Consider the following 13,265-nt stretch of genomic DNA (forward strand, 5'->3'; position numbering starts at 1 on the left):
GTGGCTGGAAATGAACAGAACGTAAGACTAGCAGCGCAATTGTCTGAATTATGACTCCTGCTTTTCCTTGACTGTAAGGCAGCCATTTAAATTAGCATTTCTATTTGGAAAGAGACTATGAAAAGATATCGGACTGGGTTTTACCCCTGAGTTTCTTTACTGTTTTTAATGTTCCTTCACTACTGCAAAGTCAAGGTCCATCCTGCTGGAAGCTGGGGAAATATTCTGGGGAAGTTTCACTATAGGTTTGTCCAATTTTTATGTGCTGCTTTAAGTGTCTGCTATTGATCGCTGGGAGAGGCAGGATACTCTGACAGCCAAGATACTTAGGATCTTAGCCGTTAAAATGTTTTTTGTTTGTTTACATTGAATTGTTATACCCATGCTTGAACCATCTCAGGTTCCAGGAGGAAGTTCCAAAGTCTGCAAATTAAAATTTCTGTACTTTAAATAGAACAAATATAACTTTGAAAGTACTTTGAAGCAGTAAGGAGGCTACATAACACTATTTTCCTGCCACTTTTATCCAAAATAAAGCTTAAAATTAACCTCTGAGCTTTAGTTTCTTACATGTAAAATAGCATAGGTTGTTTTGAATACCTGAGAAGGAGAGTGTAATCATTGCTGTGAAGGTTAAGGTATGCTCACTTGAGTAATCTTCAGAATTTATTGCAACAACTTCTTATTCTTGTATGATGCATGTTTCTTTGTTCTCCATGCATTGTGATGTATGCCTGCGTTCTAACATACAACTTCTTTTTTTTCTTTAGTGTTTTTGTATTGCTTTCCTGCAATTTCTCTTCTTGGTCTTTTCCCTCAAATCAACACCTTCTGTATATATCTTTTGGAGCAAATAGACATGTTGCTTTTTGGAGGTTCTGGTAAGTAGCCAGTTGCAGCCTGAGCTATTCCTTTTTTAGATTAGAGTATATTATTGCATGTTTTAAAGCACATTGCCTGTTAAAGCTGAAACAATAATGGTATTCATAACACAGTGGGGTGAATACTAATAAGACCCCCTTGATTAGGTTTCTTTTTTTCTTTTGAAAAGTTCGTATACAAGTTGTGCTATAGGCTGCAGAATGTGGTGGACATCAAGGAGCTCTTTCCTGACACGTCTGATGTGACACTTTACCATATTTATAAAAAAGGAAGCACTTAAAAAAAATTCAGTTAAAACTCTATTTAAAAAATAAAAAAAATGGTTGCATTGTTCCATAGTAAGGCATGTTCACGGCATACTGGATGTGTGACTTTTTAAATTTTTTTTTTTGGTGTTACTTCAATCAGAGATTAAACAAGGCCCATCAGAGAGGATGAATTTTTTTTTGTTGTTGGTAGTGGTGGTTTTTGTTTTTCATTATAGCTTAAGTAACAAAGAAGATTGCGATGCACCTACACTGTCATCTCTGTTTGGGTCAGAAACAATCTTCCTCCTTGTTTCCACTTACCATGTGCTGCTTTGCATCATGGAATGATGTCAGAGTATGCAAAGTGGATTCCATTTGGATGAAGCTTAAAAGAAAGGTGCAGTGTAAGGCTGCACCTATTGCACTCCAAACACTAACGAGCATACAGTCTGCTGGACCGGACTAGAGATAGTCTGCAGTAAGCCATCTCAAATGTGTATATCATGGATATCCTCAGCACTTCTCATTCTAGACACCCGTGCTTACAGCATCGTTCTGCTTGCTACCGTAGGCAGCCTTTGGCAAGTGGTTAAAACTAGTACAGATGATATGGGTGTTCTTTGCTTTTTGTCTCATAAATACCATAGCAGACCTGGAGGAAATAACATGTTGGATAAAGTCCTCATCCTATCAATAATGATGTGTATACTGAACCCCAATTAGAGCATGGATTTGCAGCCCCTGTATCTGCATTGTTGAGACTGCTGAACTCCTAATTCTGCCTGACAGCTTTTCCTACCCTGCTTCTCGAAGCTCTCAAAGGATGTTATAGCAAGAGATCAGCTGGCATCTTTCTCTCTCCCTTTAAGTTCGTTCATGTATCTTATATGATACCAGAGCCTGTGTCTCAGGAGCAAAGGGAAGGAGGGGAATTCCACATGGAGTTTGACTAAAAAATTGCCAATTTTGTAGATCCCTTCATTCCTCCTCGATAGCAATGTGAAAAGGCACACTGATTTTTGCAAAACCATATTCAGTACAAAAAGCAGTGGCGTGGGGCCTCAGGTCAATGGAAAACACATGAAATACAATGGCATTGGGCTTTCAGTCTTAGCTGTAAACAGTTTTGTGAGCTTATTTGGGGCATTGAATGTGTTCTCTCAACAACTAGCTTTCTGATTTTAATCTCTATACCTCTCATGATGCAAGAGCTGTTTCATATTTTTTTTTTCTTTTGATTGCATGTTCTCATTTAGGAAGAAATCAACTAATGTGTGATATCTGTATTTCAGCTGCTGCTGGGTTCATATCTGCACTCTACAGCATTTCCCGAAGTTTTGTGGTTCTGATTGTCCTATATGCTTTCTGCTTCAGTGCAGTGAAGGTAAGCCAGAAAAATAACACCGCAAAAATTCAAAATGTCAAGCTCAAAATTCATATAATGTAGGGAGACCAGCACTGTTTGGTGCTACGCTGTCATTGTTGTTTATCAAGTTAAGCTTTACAAGCCATGCTTGATTCAGGTTCTGCCTATTAACTACACTGAAATATATTGAAACTGTAGTAGAAATACTGGAGTAAACGTATGTCTAATACCTGTGACTGTTTGCGTCTTGCATGTACCAGCCTGAAATGATCCATTGAATTTCCCCTACAAAGACTAACAGCAGCCTTGGCTTAAAAAACTGCAACTCCTGTTGAGCTGTATAAGCCAGGCTGAATTTGGTCAAAATTACTAGTAAGGTCCATATTTCCGAAGGAAAAAAAAATAAAGGATTTTTTTTGTTGCTTCATAACAGTATGCCTAAGAACTTAAATGTCTGGTTTGGGCCAGTGGACCATCTAATCCAGTAATGTATCTGCATCCACAGGGAAATACAATTTAGGGTTTTAATGTAAGACAGATGACTGTTTACCACTCTTTTCCCTAATATTCCACCCGTATCCACAATCGTTGGATTAGGGATGTTGGAGAGCGTATTCCTGCTTATTTCATTTGGTATCTGTGGACTTGTCTATGAATTTGCCAAGTCCCTTCCTGAATGTGCTGGTCCTGCCTGTCTCTACAACTTTGTGCCAACAATTTCCAGATGTTCGCTGTGTACTGTGCAAAGCACTGCTGTCCTTCATTGGTTTTAAACTGATTTGCTAATTCCACCAAGTCTTCCCTATGTCTAGTATTGCAGGATTTATGGAAGAATGGTTCTGTATTCACCGTATCTGCCGCCTTCGCAGTTTTGTAGGCATCAGACCGTCCCCCCCCCCCCCGACATCTTCTCTTTAAACTGAAAAGTCCCAGCCTTTCTAGTGTCTCCTTGTAAAGCAGCTGCTCTCTCAGAAGTAGCTAAGTTAGTCACCCTTCTCTTACTGTTATGACCTTCAGATGTGGAGAGTAAGTTGCATATGGTGCTCAGGATGCAGGTGTGCCACAGCTCTATATGCTAGCAAAATGACTGTCTGCCTTGTTCTCAGTACCCTTCCCAGTGATGCCCAATGTTGTTTGGTTTTGGTTTTGTTTTTTTTTTTTGGCAGATGCTGCATTTTGAGCCATATTCAATCTAAAGCATTTAAATTTTTGCATTTAATGTATGTCCGCCGCATTTTTTGTTTTATTTAAAAAATAGCAATGAAATGTTGGCTGCCTTCAAGTCTGCTGTAAAATTCCCAGTGACGACAGCAGGACCAGAATTTCATCTTAGACTTGTGATAAAATTTGTCCTTTAAGGGAGAGTCTTTTGACAGTGTTTCGTTACAGGCTAGATGCTATCAGTGCCCGTGCAGGGCTGCACTAGGATGTACAGTGATTTACAAGCCGCTCTTGACATCTTGCGGGCACGCGTGAGAGGATGCTTTGCGGCGCTACACATGTATAGCGTACACAGAGATCCCAATATAAGGTTCTACAACAGCCAAGGATGTATCGTGTCAACACCCAGGCTGGCTGTTTACACAGATGAGAGGGGCGATCAGATGTTTCTTTAAGGGAGTTCTTTAAGGAACATAAGCATTTCTATGATGGCTTTTAACAATTTTCCACTTAAAATTTTGAATAGGGGGCTTAAATCAAAAAAGGTCAATTATAATGCCTTAATGATCTCTCACAGATGATCAGAGCTGGCTGTGCACGTGTTTTTAACCACTCCCAATAGTAAGGTAAAATGTGTTAAGCCACCATTTTATCTTGCCCCTGGCTGGCTTGAGTCCATACACAATAAATTATGGCAACTCAGCTGCTGAGCAGTGCTGCGTTAAGACACTTTAAATTACTTGTCTTTGAACATGTGGTGTACTCCCAGGGAATCTCCTGTCGCCAGGCTTACCCAGTATATCAGTTATACTGGTTTGGCCTGACCCAGCTGTGTGATGCCAGACAGGTTAACGGCTTCTTATGCAGTTGACTGAAGCAGATAGTATTCCTGATGCTGTTTTCTGGCTATATTAATGATTTGGAAACTGGCACCTGGGATGCAGAAGATGGGTCTCTGTGAGGATGAACAGAGTGAGAAAAATCTGTAAAGGGGGGAGAAACAACGACAAAAATGGAAAGAGCCATATGGAAGGGAGGAATTGAGTTAAACCACTATTCAACAGGCAAATATCTGTGGAAACGACATTTTTTTCCACTAAGGTTAGCAGAAGACTATTCACTAGTTGAGGGTAGGGAAGTTGTGTGATGGATACTTTAAAAAATAGTTTTGTAAACAGTATTAAAGAAAAGCCTCTTAAAATATTCTATAGACTCCTTTCTCAGCATAATACTTTAAATTACAGCATGCAGGTGGCTTTCTAGATAAGCAATCTCCTCATGGATTAGACTTCAAACTGCTTAGAAATATGCTTTTAATGCTACCCTGAAGTTGTAGAGTGCTGTGAAAGATTTACAAGATATCTGTTGTAAATTACCAATATTAAGTGCAGACTTTCTGTTCACACAGAAATTACAGTTAATTTGAATTTTTATGGCACTGTTCTTGTGAAGGCACTTCTGAGGAGGTTAATTTAAAGCATGTAAAGATGATTCCACTTGCTTCAGCTCATAATCTCAGTCTACTGGGGCGCTTGAAATTTCATACTTTTTTTTTCTTCTAGAATTTATGAAATAAGCACTTGTGTTAACCCTCCTTGTTCCTAAGTCAGGTCCAGAGATTTTTTTTTTCCTTTTGGACTGTTGTCTGTAACATTGCAAGAAAAAGATTCTGTCAGACTTATTCTTTGGTTGGTAGAGGAGGAGTAGGAATCAGCTTAAATGTAAGAGAAGAATCTGATCCTGAATAGGGACCACTGTGAAAGGTAGTCTAATATTTTTCTCAGAAACTAGAACTGCTTTGATATGTAGTGAGCAACAACTTCTTATCCCAATCAAATTAAGGTTTGCATTTTTTGTGCACTAGAAATTGCAGGGTTTGACTTAAAACTGTTCCATTGAGGTGTTTGCACAACAGTGATAAGTACATTGTTTTCTTCAAGATAGAAATAGCATCTCGTCCACGCTTGCACTTTACAGCTATTCTTTATTTTTTGTTTTTATTTTACTCTTTTCACTTTTAGTCAGTTTGGAAAAACCAACAGAGCAAAATTTTCAGTATTTATGGAGGTAAAAAAATTACCACAATCAAAAAGATTCAGGGCAGGGAAACATGACAGATTCTCTCTGGCACAGGATTTCTGGGTTGCAGAGCGTATTTCTTGGCTGAAATGGAGCATCCGCAAATGTAACTCTGTTTATTGGCAGAACACCTTATAGCTCAGCAGGTGTAACTAGCAGAGTTCTATTTCCTGAAAGAAATTGCAGAGGAGAGTGGATGTCTAAGCGGTTGTGTGGTTTTTACTGATGAACAATTGCTCACATTGAATGCCCAGGCTGAAGACCCATTCCAGCAGTATCAGGCTTGAGCCTCTTCTTCCTGAAGTGGTTCTTGTGTTGTAACCATCTTGCAGGGTGAAATAGTATAGCCTCATTTCTCTGTGTATGTTAATTATTCCAAAAGGAAGGATATTATTCCTGAAGAAGTTCATTAGAACAATAATTAATTTACCACATGATTTTTTTATTAAAATAAACAAAGTTAATTTTATAATAGATTTGTGCTCTTCAATGAGTTTTTCTTGTTCATTTTTTGAACAGAAACTATATATAAATGTATGTACAACAGTTTGATTTAGTTGCTGTCAAATTTTGAAATTATTTTAGAATAGCAAAATCATGGCAATTAATCCTTTGTTCTAGAACTCCAATTTTAGAAAAATTAGAAAAGTAAGGATTGAGCAATTGTTTTGGGGTATGTCTACAAAACAGTGTAAGTACTCAAGTTAACTATCAACATGCAAATATAAGCTCTGAGAATTGAGACAAATAGGCCTGTGCTGAAATCCTGTGCCTCTTCCAGACTCATTTTGCTGTTGAATTATGTTGTACAAAACCAACTGTGAGTCTCTATGAAAAAGCAGCTGCAGTACAGACATATCATTAGTTTCACTTAATAATTGTCATTGATTTTTGTTCAGGTAAGTTGCCTGAGGAAAATTATTATACAGTATTCTCGATTAAGAGTTCATCCTATGATCTGCAGACAAAATTTGGTGTGCCCAATGAGTTCATCTGGCCCTACCACTCTTTCTGAATGACCTTGCAGCATCTTTGCCATCGCGTGACCAGAAATGTTTCTGTCATGGCTAAAATGCACATATCGCCTAAAAGAGGATGGACAGATATCTAGTCTTGTGCTAACAGTGAACGTGCAGGTTGGATGCTGTGGCAGGCTGCTTACGTGTCCCATCACAGGACTTGGTCAGAAGCATATGATGTGTTTTGGTGGGTGGCTGCATATGGCTCAGCTGGTGGACACAGGGTGTTATGTGACCAAACATGCATTTTCCATGCAACTAAAATAAGGGACAGTCTGTTACAAGGCCAAGCGCAAACATATCGCCTGATGAGGAGACCTATGTTTGAGTTGTGTGACTCAGACATTTGGAGAAGACACAAGAACACATTGTTTGGAGGTGACAGAGAAGCAAAGGGGTCCCACCTGCTGTGGCCAAGTGATCGGTGTGTGTCCTCCCCCTGCTGCCCCCCCAGCCCCAGCCTCAGAGTGCTCCTCAGCAGCTTTGCCTTTGCTTGCTGTTTGTGTGGAGGAACTGTGGGTCTGCGTTTTGTCAGGATCTCCTCTGGTGGTGCTACTGCTGGACTGATCAGTTTTCTTTTTGTTTAAAGTGCTCAATTTAAAAAATAAAAAAGAAAACACAAAATTGCTCACAGTAGGAAGTAGAGTATTGCATTTAAAATTATAACAGATGATTTCTCCAGAAAACCCCAAAACACAAAATAGCTGGAATTCCAGGTTTCTGTCCATGTGTTTGAGGCCTTGAGGACTGATAGACAGGACACTGTTCATCACTGTTGTCAGGCAAAGGAGCGTGTTGTGAGTGGAGCAGGTTTTCAAGTGGCTGTCTGACATAGCTGGTCAACAGAAGTTGTTCCCTCTGGTGATGATGCAAAGTCACCTGGATAGATTTTTGGTTTACAGTCACGTTATTCCAGTGATGCAAAGGTGGTTTGGCTACAGCTTTCAGATGCTGTGAAGCAGCTCTTCATGCACCTTATGCCATGACACATCCCCGTCATAAGTGATGTGACACTAGCTGCTTATCCAGGCTTAAATACAACAGTACAGTGAACTTGATTTCAGATGAGAGAAGATAAATGTCTCAGCTTCTGAAGTGCAAAGACTTGAGTTTTTCCTGCTTGCTTTGAGATTTACTTTATCTCCCAGAGCTTCAGTTAATGATATCATCACTCCTTATCCAGTCTTTCCAGGTCCTCTATGAACTTTCATTTACTTTTGTTTAATAAAAAGCTCTAAAACCTAAACTAGGTTTTATCACCTCTCTTGGTCATTCCTTGGATTGTTACATCTAATAGCAGCAATTTCTCAGCTCGCTACTTTTTTGAAGCTATTGGGTAACTGAGTTTAGTTTAAAATTACCTGTGTTCACTTCAGCCTGGCTTTATTTCTGATCTCAGCTTCAGTCCTGTAATCTTGAACAGAAATTGGCAGCTCTAATAGCTACCTTACCTTTGATATATGAAAGGGTTATCTGTTTTTCCTGGAGGAGGTGGTTTTATGTTCAGATTGGAGACACAGGAACTTCTGTGCCATCTTTTTCACTTGACTAGAATTGCCTGATGTGCTTATTTTTGTCTTCTGCTCCATCTGGTTTGTGGTCTGTGCCCAAATATTTAACAGATATTTTAAAAAAAAAAAAAAAAAGTCAGGTATGGCCTCCTACTTTTTCCACAAATATTCAGTCTGGAATTTAGCCATCTTGATATCAGTCTTTAGCATTCCAGCGCATCAGTGCTTTGCTGTGGGGCAGAAGAGCACATTCTCAAAGGTTTCTGGAATTAGTCAGTCCTCCTCTTCTGCCTTCTGTTCCAATCAGCTGGTTTGGATTTGAAACTTACCCAGACCCAGTTAATTATTTGTCATCCAGCTGGGTTTTTTTTTTGCCTGTTTTTTTTTTTTTTTTTTTTTTTTTTTTTTTTTAACTGCTTAAGGAACTTGCGGTTTATTTTAATCAGCCTGGAAAAATTTCAGATTTTGGACTTGGGTCAGAAAAATTAAACTGATGTGAATATGTTCATATGTGGCACAGCTGCCTCCTCCAGCTCTGTGTAAGTGCATTTTTCCTTTTTAATGAAAGTTATATAGTTTCTATTACCTTACACCTGAAGAAAGTATTTTCTGGTAACTTATTTGTCAGTGGACAGTTACCAAAAATCCTGTGTGTATTTTAAACCATTCTCAGCTCACATTGATGTAGTTTGGTTTGTCATTTAATGAGTTTCAAAACTCATTAATCAGAATAACAATGCTTCTTGATTCCTGTTTTCAATGACGCAGGCTTCATCTGTGTATAGTGATGTTGAAATATTTGTCTTAGGGTTTTATAATGGGGAAGAATTGCAAGCATACCTCTCCCTCAGTCTGCTAAGCCTGCCCAAATAAATTTCTAAACACCACTGAATGGGCCCATGCGTATAAACAGAATTCCCGAATGTGTAAGTGACCAAAAATAGACATATAGGATTATTAGACAGCTTTGCTTCTACAGCATAAAATACTTCCAGCCCTGTTGGAGGTTTGAAGACAAGGCTCATCAATTTTATGTACTTTGCAATTAAGAGACCCCCGAGAATTGTTGCATATCACGCGTTTCAGTGAGCGATGTTTGCAGCCATAGTCAGACTTGCATTTCAGTCATAACTTCAGTAGTTATGCTCTTAGTTTCCTGTGTGCATAATATGAACTTATTGTCTAGATATAACAGAAAAAATGAATTATGTCTGCAGAATGTGATATATAGCCCAGAGTTACTCTTGTAGAAATATGTCACTGTATAGGAATGTAGAAATCTGTAATTCTTGTTTAGGATAAATTTACCATTATGTGAAACATGAGTATTGATGGCCCCTGCCTGAAGTTGTTGCTCATCTTGCTCTCTATCCGAGGAATCCTAATCACAGACCGGGACCCTGTTGTGTAAGGTGGTGTGTGCACACATATGCATAGACCTACATCAGTCTCATCCTTCCAGATTTTAAATTTCCGCAATGAAAATCCAGTCACAGATAACAGTTGGGAGTGCAGAGAAACAGAGACAACATTGCTCAGAATGGGTAGTGATATCTGTATTCTGGTAGCTTTTCACTTGTTGGGTTTTGGAGCTCTTCTGGGAGAGTAATGTTTTGTTTTCCATGGATGATGGGAAGATAAGGCTCTCCCTAGAATTTGTATGTAACCAGTGTAACACAGGGGCCATGAATAATTCACATTTCCTGGTCATCAGTGTTCACTGAAAACAAGTATCTGTGGTAATATAGTTAAGCTTGTAGAGAACAAGTTCTTGTTACCATTTTCTCATACCTTTGGGGAGGGGGGATTCCCTTTTACAGTCTCAATCAGAAAGTTTTTATATGTTCAGAAATAGGATAATAGTATTTCTTTCAATTTACCATCACACATGTGAATGGCTGACTCTCAACAGCTGTCCTGCATACTGTTTGATGTGCGCAACGACATAGATCTATGATGAAGCCGCCAGGGAGTGGAAGTAAGGAGAAAGACACCCCCAATCCCCATCCGTGTCCGTGTCCCCCCCCCGTCCCCCCCCCAAAAAAAAGGGTTGCATAATGATGAAATAACGAGAATGGAAAATGAGGTGGTATCTGTTCTTTGTGAAGAGCAACTGGAGTTTGTCTCCACATTTAAAAAGCCAGTCAGTATGCAAACACAGAATCTCCTAGATTGGAAAAGACCTGTAAGATCATGTAGTCCAATCAACAACCTAACACTGACAAGCCCACCACTCACCACTAAACCATGTACCTGAGCACTATATCTACACGACCCTTAAATACCTCCAGGGATGAGGACTCCACCACTGCCCTGGGTAATGTGTTCCAACACCTTCAGTGACACTAAGACTGCAGCAATCTGTGATGTTCTTGGGTTGAGAGGAATATTCTGTTAAAACAAAACAAAACAAAAGATATCAAGAATTTCTACTTACCACAATGGTTCTGCTGTGTTCAGAGCACTTTTTGTCTCTGGAGTAGGAGATATGATTTATTTTAGCATGTCTTTGAAAGATAAGAGTTTGCTACGTGCATTTATTTTTTTTTTTAAGGAAGAAAGAAGCAAGAAGGATAAATAACGTAGGACAGAAAACTACTCTCACCGCTTTTTAAAAATACATTTACCTCCCCACCTTTACCAGTGGTAAAAGGCTTGTAAGTTCAAAGACACCTTTATCTTCCTTTCTAGTGGGTTGTTTTGGGATTAGGTGATTCTATGGTTGAACAGGAACACCAGCACCACCCCAACTTCTGGGTCTGTTGTAACTCATCGCTTTCATCCTTAACCCTGTAAGTCCATTTCACTTGTTTTTAAAGTGACTACATTAGTGTCTGCATCAAAGTCAAAACTGTATATAAAAGCACTACATGTCACCTCAATCAAATAAGGTAAAGTTAGGAAGTCAAACTCCCTGCCTAGTATGACAGATAATACCAGCTTCCAAGACTAAAACCTGTCATTCCTGTTTTCCCACTGAGAAGAATCATTGTCCAATTATCAGCTATATTGTTTTTTTTCATCTTTTTAATTTAAAGCTCTACCAAGCATCATTAGTGGGGGAGGAAAATGACAAAATGGAGCAGTGTACATCACACTGATGCTTGAGAAATTACACCTTTGTTCATTCTCATCTGTTGTACAACATCGTGTAGCATTATTATTCTGGAATATCCTGTGCTCCAGGCACATAGCAAATATTGATGCCTGTCCTGCCTGGCTTCCTGGCTCCCTGACAGCTGAGTTTTGAGGGGACAATGACACTTTGGAACTGGAGCACAGCCCAGCCAAATGCAGAAGCTGTGTGTAATATACAGAAAATACAGAAGAGTTTCAGAGACATTAACATGAGGAATCAGCCTTGGGCAGTTTTACAGTAGAAACAGGGTGATATCGTCAAACTGGCTACTGATACATTTCAATACCCAGGTATATTGCTGGGCTTTTTATAGTATTTTCCTTTGGAAATAAGGTGCAGAGTGAAGGGGCAGTCATGCACTAGAAGCTGCTGGGTGGATCTGTATGCAGTTGTATTGCCCTGGAAATGCAATGGATATTTGGATGGGCTGTGATTCAGCCATTTTCAGAACATTTTGACTCCAATCAGTGTTCTTCAGTGTTTTGAAGAATGTGAATTTCATACCTGAGACTAAGCATGGGAAAAGTTAACCCAAATTGTATTTGGCCCCAAAAGTGGAAACAATGAAATGAAGACTGGAACCGGATAGCAAAGTTTAACTTGTTAAACAAATGGTGCTGGATTAATTCTGTAGTACGATGTAACTCTCCCTTTTGTTTGTAATGACTGTTTCAAGTAGGATTTTTTGATAGTACTAAACACTTCTTTCTTTCATCTTTGTGATCAGTAGTATGATGAGGGGAAGGTGATTCTTGGAATTAAAACTTCACTTCTGTGATACCAGTTCTTAGGATAATGGGAATTTCATCATTAAATTCCAAAGAAACCTCATGTTGCAGAAGATGGTTTGTCCCTTAACAACAAATTAGTTTGTCTTACCCAGGTATTCATTGCCCTTGAAAGAAATGAAATCTTCCCTAATGTGGACCAGCTTTGCTAAGAAACCGTGCATATCACTGGGTAAAACAAGACTAAAACCACCTTATTCTCTGAAAATATCGGTCCTGTACAAGTTGTGAAGTTTTTCAAACAAAATACATACTGCAGAAGATGCCTTGTTTGTGCTAGCTGAACAAGGCTTAAAGTTTCACGGGTCCTACGAGCATTGCCTTGCAAAACTTACCCGGAAAGTGCTCTGATATCAGGATCTGCTAACCTCACATTTGCTTGATCAGGTAGAAGTTGTGTGGAGGCACTGAACAAGCCTAATAAGTGAAATGGTTTCTGTGTCCTTCACAGCCAAAATTTGTGTCCTTTTACAGCCAGGCTAGCAAGTATGTCTTGGGATCCCTAATTTGTAGCTGAGAACTCCACAGGTGAAGGTGATCTTCATAGGTGACCATAGAATCATAGAATGTTTAGAGTTGAAAGGGACTTTGAAGATCATCGAGTTCCAACCCCCCTGCCACGGCCAGAGACGCCTTCCACTAGAACAGGTTGCTCAAAGCCCCATCCAGCCTGGCCTTGAACACTTCCAGGGATGAGGCCTCCACAACTTTCTTAAGCTTCATGTTCTTTCTTTTATTATTTCTAGCCAATTTTAGCTGTTTAAGTCACCCAGAGACACTTTCTCATCTTGGTTATGCTCAGAGTGTGCTGGCGAGTGTGTAAATTCTCAATTTCTTTCCCTACAGGGAGATGTCATGTATAGTGGTGAGAGCTCTCCCTCTCCACTGTGCTACCATCCAGGCAGGGCCTGGATGTAATGGGCAAAGCAGCAGAAAGATTTCAGAGTGAGATGCCATGCCAGAACTGTACCACACTGCCTGATTTAGATGACATTGGCATTTGTTGTAACGCAGTCTGGCCACAGGTCAAGTAACTACATATCAATTTAGAGTTTAGACAAACGCAGTGTAG

At 39.5% G+C, this 13,265-nt stretch overlaps 1 protein-coding gene across 1 annotated transcript in view; it reads left to right on the forward strand.

Annotated features, from left to right (window-relative positions):
* The window catches only part of PCNX2 (pecanex 2), a gene marked incomplete at its 3' end in the record, with an annotated part of 160,028 nt that overhangs the window by 54,602 nt on the left and 92,161 nt on the right, over positions 1-13,265 (forward strand). Inside the window, exons 14-15 of the mRNA XM_082480798.1 lie at positions 771-881; positions 2,423-2,514. Of these exons, the coding sequence (XP_082336924.1) occupies positions 771-881; positions 2,423-2,514 (203 nt within the window). The remainder of the gene's footprint in view (positions 1-770; positions 882-2,422; positions 2,515-13,265) is intronic.

The sequence above is a fragment of the Vanellus vanellus genome (assembly GCF_965231255.1).
Source record: "Vanellus vanellus genome assembly, chromosome: 3".
NCBI classification, from domain to species: domain Eukaryota; kingdom Metazoa; phylum Chordata; class Aves; order Charadriiformes; family Charadriidae; genus Vanellus; species Vanellus vanellus.